The 6,000-nt window shown below is 38.3% G+C and overlaps 1 protein-coding gene across 1 annotated transcript; it reads right to left on the bottom strand.

The window, feature by feature from the left end:
* Positions 1-3,442: 3,442 nt before the first annotated feature.
* LOC147628932 (protein NODULATION SIGNALING PATHWAY 1-like) lies at positions 3,443-5,840 on the bottom strand. Its single transcript, XM_086812937.1, has 2 exons — positions 5,279-5,840; positions 3,443-5,095 (listed from the first exon to the last, which is right to left on the bottom strand). Exons 1-2 carry the CDS (start codon positions 5,807-5,809, stop codon positions 3,632-3,634), a joined length of 1,995 nt encoding a protein of 664 aa, XP_086669063.1. The 5' UTR covers positions 5,810-5,840; the 3' UTR covers positions 3,443-3,631.
* Positions 5,841-6,000: the final 160 nt, after the last annotated feature.

Here is a 6,000-nt window from a genome sequence, read left to right as displayed (position 1 = left end):
CACACAAGAATCACATGCAACCCATTTAAAAATACACATACCCTATGGAGCTCAAGGACAAAATAGGGACCATTTAATGATCACATGTATAGCATACAATCACTTGAAACCCCCATTCGCAAATGCACAATAACCAGATACAAAGCATATATAGGCCACACAAATGGACCATTTAGAGTATTCACATGATATAACCCACATAATGACCAGATATAAACCACATATAGGGCCACACAAATATGCCATTTAGAGGATTCAAATGATACAACCCACACAAGAAGTTTGAACTATACTAACCATGTAAATGCCACATGCCTCCTATTCTAACCATATAGACCCCACCACAATAATACTAAGCATGTGGAGATCTTGAGAAGCTCATCCCTGACCATGTATAGCATATATGCACCATATGTAGATAGCACCAAGATGTCATTGAGGATATAGAGATCACATAGAGACCATTCCAACCATGGCGGGACATATAGACTGTACATACCACACCAAGTTAATACTGAGCATATAGACAATATCGAGTATATAGAGATCACATAGAGCTCATTCTGACTATATAGACCATCCAATTCCATGATCTATGACATCATGCATGGCCATCATGTGGAGGATGCATGTGTGTCCATGGTGCACATGATAGCATGTATGCCCATGCCATGCCATATGTTGACATGGACTCGTTACATGTTGACACGGACATGTCAAGTGCCCCATCATCAAAGTAGTCCACATAAGTAAAACCCATGGAACCAAAGATTGCCAGAAAACAACATTGCTGCGCCAAATGCTCACCAAATAAATTACCTCCATGGGTAGATAGTAAACAACCAAATTATCACCAAATAAATTGCCTCCATGGGTAGGAGGTAGATAGCAAACAACCTACAACTAGATGTTATATCTGTACATGGACCTTATGTTTATGCATGGGTAGATGAAAAACAACCTGTATAGTGAGATGTTATATCTGCACATGGCTCTTATGCTTATGCATGGGTAGATGGCAAATAACTTTTGGTAGTGAGATGTAACACACGAAGGAGTAGTAGATATCCTTGCAATCTTTATAAGTATATTACTTCAAATTGTATTTTATTCCTAAATAAAAAAATGTTATCTTATAACAACTTAAAATTAATGTTCATTTAAATATATGCATGTAGCTTGAAGTATGAACCACCCCCTATGTAGGATGAATATGAGTTTGCATAATTACAACAAGGTTAGAAATCTTTCTTTGAAAGGGTGCACAAAGAGGAATGGACTACTATTTATGGAGGCCCGACTTGGCAAAACTAATTCCTAAACACATAACCTCTTTGTTTTTCTAAACAATTTTTCACTTGTGTTAGTTTGTTGTGTACGAACCATGGCCATATACAACCAAACAGAAAGTAATGAAAATGTCTAACCTCAACATAATAGAATTTTGAGGGGTAAGAATGAAATTGGAAGGGGTGATAACAGTAAAAATTTGTGAGAGGAGAGAAAAATAGGAGATAGTTATCAATAGTGTTGATATTATTCTCTCCCACTGTGTAACTCCTCATTCGGTAATTTCGGATGATATTATCTTTTTATCATAATGATATATTTTTATGTTTAGTTATTTTTTTATCGTGATTAATGGATGGCATGGCACTTATATTGGTGCTTATATCATCATTTGGTAACTCATTATTCGGTAATTTTGGATAATAATATCTTTTTGTCACAATGTTATATATTTATGTTTAGTTATTATTTTTTTCGTGATTAATGGATGTTGTCATTGATGGCATGGCACTTATATTGGTGCTTATATCGATGCTATAATTTTTTTAAAAGGTATTTTCTAAAATCCAATCATGAATCACAATCACGAAAGAAGAACTCATGGTTAAGGTTATTTCTCGTTTTTGTATATAACACAACATACTTTTGATATTTTGGATATTGAATGTAGTGGTCTTTTTATGCTCTAAAATGTCATGAGATCTTTATCTTCCTAATGATGTGTACCTAGAATTAATTTAAAAACCTTAGGGCAAGATTACATTTCGTGGCTCTAAAGCGATTACAAACATGGTTGGAATGCGGCCCAATGTGGACTCACCGAAGTTGTGTTAATAACCTGCGAAAAGTGATAATTTTTTAAATCTCTAGAGTTAATATTACATCGTGGTAATATTGAGCTTGCTTTGAGGGAACCTGAGAAATAAGAAAAAGTCGAAACTTTGGTGTTGAATTAACTATGAATTTACTAGGTGGCATATGGTGGGGATGCATATAAATTCCACTATCTTAAGAGAGGGTTTTTAGGAGTAGAAGACTGCTTACTAGAGAGGTGGCATGTCAAAAAAATATGGACAAGGAGGCTTGGTCCCTAACAAAGGACTCCATTGGCAATAATGGCCATGGAAATCTATAACAAAGGACTCCATTAGCAAATGACCATTGAAATTATAATTTGGGTAGTTTCTAATAAAAATCTTTTCTTCTGATGATAAAAAATAAGATGGGCCTCCAAAAAAGCATTATTTCAACTAGTTTCCCTTGTGATGTGCACCATGAGCTTATCTCTCCTCCTTATAACTCCTCCTTATAAGATGGTATAATAGGAAACCTTTTGTTTTGGCCCTTATGAGGCCCCTTTTTAATCCATTGGACTCCTAATGGAACTCTTTCATTTTAGAATATTGAGATTACAATGTTAGGTTCTAAAGCTTGATGCATGAGCTAGTGATAATACCTTATGATACAAGAATAGAAGAAAGCTCAAAGAAAGTCTATCAACAATAAGAATAAAAAGAAATGCATTTAATGCGAGGGACTATTGTCATGAATCAATATAACTAATTTGGTTCCATTATAATGATTATAAGCAAACTATAAGAAAGAAGTAGCACTTCTCAATTGTGTGAAAATATTATATTGATTATGGGCATGCTTTATAAAACCCTTAAGGGTATGCCATCTAGCATCATGTATATAATTTTAATAAATGTTACTTTATTCATCCTTGGAAAAATTAATGTGGATTTTTTTTTTGTAGTAATCAAGTTTAATTGATGCCCCCTTTGTTTATAAAAAATATTATTCACAAAATCCATGTATAATATAGAGACACTAAAATGCCCATCATGTGTAAATATTTTACTAAAAATAAGAGGCTAGTTATATGTCTTTCAACTAATAAACAAGTTTTTTGTCGTAATCAAGTTTAATTGATGACCCCTTTGTTTATAAAAAATAATATTCACAAAATCCATGTGTAATATAGAGACACTAAAATGCCCATCATGTGTAAATATTTTACTAAAAATAAGAGGCTAGTTATATGTCTTTCAACTAATAAACAACGAATATCTTATCCACGTTTATAGTTCAAGTTTAAAATTTACATTACGCAAGACTTTGTTTCTTCGAATTCTACTCAAAATATTACATTACAAGTCTTGTAGGATGAAAATGGTTGCCTTAAGCCCTTTTGGTAATAATTGTGGTGGAAGCACCATTTATATGGTACATCATTATAATACAACAAAGTTGGAATTTCTCTCGAGATGTTGTGAGGTGGAAATGTACTACTCACATGCACATGGAAAAGTAGGAAAATGGAATTTTGTGTGACAATTCAAACGGAAAAGGGTTTCCAAAGTGAGCAAAAGGTGGTGGGATTCCCCTTCCATCTAAGAACCATGGTGCCATCCTCCACAAGCATATTCCAATCTCCACTATGCTTTCTAAGAAGCGCTTTTGCACCCTCTAACACTTGTGCACCGGGGAGATAGCTTGAGAACCCCGCTCTTCGAACCCTAGAACTCCAAGCCCTGTGGGTCTCATTTCTTTCAATCCTTGAGTCGCCCTCAAAGGCCACAATATTTGTGAAAGCAAGAGCTGCCTCTGCCTCCATTATATGACGCTCCTCACTTTCTTGCCCTTGGAAAGAAGCACTTGTGGAGTCTAGAAAGCTCCATTGAAACTCCACTGCCCTTTGAAAGCGAATCAGAAAGTCGGGAGAGCAATGATCAATGTCATTCTCACTTAGAATGAAGGTATTGGGATTTAATCTATGCATGAATTGAATGAGCTTGTCTCTTTTGCTAGATGTGCAAGCTTCTCCTTCTAAAACCTCATAGGATAGGTGATGCAAGCGGAATTGCATGCAAATAATCAATTCTTCTCCTTGTGCTAGCTCAAGGTGATGGCTAGATAGAGATTCCAATGGGGTTGTAATGCTTCTAAGCTCCAAATTCAGCCCCAGTTTTCTTGCAAAGGGCTCTAATCGAGCGGCAAAGCTAGCACAACCCAAACCATTTTGCACCATTGTTAATCTCATAAGCTTAGGGGCTCCCGAAGGTCTAGTAGCAAGAGCTTCTATTAGAGTGGGCCATTGTGTGCCTTGAGAAACACCAATGTCTACCACATGAATCACCTCATGGCCCTCAGAAGCTTCTAATATTGCCCCATTGGCTATGGTGTAGACACTTTTGTGCCAAGGGCTTGCATCTTGAAACTTCAAAAGTGCGCGATGGATTGGGAGAGCGGTAGAATTTGAATCTGAATTTGAATTTGGATTTGGATTTGGCGCAATTGGCAAAGTGGGTGGCAAGCTCACCTTACCAGTCACTCTTGAGAAGAGGGCTTTGAGACCACAAGCTGCTAATCTTTGGTTAGCATCTCCTGAGAAGGAGGAGAGGTCATTAAGCACCCACATTAAGTGTTGAGTTCTGATTATGTTGTTGCTAGCTATGGCGGAGGCACAAGCCTTGAGCAATCGCTGAGCCCATTTGGATTCTTTGGAGGGGTGGGCATTTGAGTATGAGGATGAACCTTTTTTACATTGCTTGCCAGGAGAGTTTGTTTGAGAGCATGGCTCATCTAGATCTTCCCTTTTAAGTTGCCATTGATTGGCAAAATCTAGAGAATTAACGTTAATAGAATGCTTCTTGTGGGCAGTTTCTTTCTCCATTTCGCCCTCTTCATCTTCATCTAGGACGCTCTGAGGGCTAGAGATTTTGCTCATCTTGGCTTGAAAGCTTGAAGTAAATGCATCAGAGCGAACCCTCTTCTTGGAACCTTTGTTATTCCTCACAACCTGCATTTATATGAGCGCAAGTTTTAGTCAGGTTCAATGAAGAGTCTTATAATCAATAGAGTACATTAAAAAACCAGAATTCTCTGCTACAGAGGCACGTGATTAAGTAGAGGGACTTCTTTGCGGTAATCTAAGCGAGGTTTAAGCAGTAAATGGCTACATTAACCAGCTTAATTGGTGTACCTCGTATGCTGAGAATTGGCACGGATTTCTGGCTTGAACTTGTTCAACATTATCGACTGCCGAATTGTCGGTTGAGTCTGCAGGTTTGGCATCAAAATCCACATTGCAGATGGGAAACTCGCCGCTAAAATTAGGAGTAGGAGTATCCTCCAATTCCCCACTAAACTTAGGCGAATGGTTAGCTATGTTGTCGCACCACAAGCTCTCTGTATCCACCAAATGGGCGCTATTATCCAAAAACCCAGAATTGCAGCCGATAATTAACTGCCCATTGCCTGCATAAGCAGGATTAGAGCCCGTGATTAGCTGCTCGTTGCCGTTATAAGCAGGATCTGGGCCAATGTCAAACTGCCCAAAAGATCCCATGATTGACGGCCCAAAGATGCCAAAAGCAGGGGAAGAGTCCAAGGTGAGATGAGCAATTTGTTCATAAGCAGGATTACAGCTTGCGATTAGCTGCTGATTAGCGCCATGGGTAAGCCATTCAAGAGGAAAACCATCCAAGCCGGGTTCAGTATTGGGGAGATCCATGATAGTGGGGCAGATTGCAGAGGATAAAGCACAAACTTGCAAGGTGGGGAAGGGGGGGCGGGGGGAAGTTTTTATTGGAGAACCACACACTTGCCCTTCTAGTAGATTCTGTAGCGTAGGCCTACATCACGCTGGCCGGCACAAAGCCATTTGGCAGCCTCCCAATCACCATCCTCTCCCTCTCGCACGTC

This window comes from Cibotium barometz, chromosome 18 (assembly GCF_041138505.1).
Source record: "Cibotium barometz isolate CiBa-2024 chromosome 18, ASM4113850v1, whole genome shotgun sequence".
Classification (NCBI taxonomy): Eukaryota; Viridiplantae; Streptophyta; class Polypodiopsida; order Cyatheales; family Cibotiaceae; genus Cibotium; species Cibotium barometz.
Note: the sequence above shows the minus strand (reverse complement) of the source record. Positions and strands in the feature narration are given on the sequence as shown.

Excerpts from the sequence above, each read along its gene's own strand:
- LOC147628932 (XM_086812937.1), bottom strand. The coding sequence starts at position 5,809 with ATGGATCTCCCCAATACTGAACCCGGCTTGGATGGTTTTCCTCTTGAA. Across the intron at positions 5,096-5,278 it reads GCCAATTCTCAGCATACGAG|GTTGTGAGGAATAACAAAGG; the intron begins GTACACCAATTA and ends ATATAAATGCAG.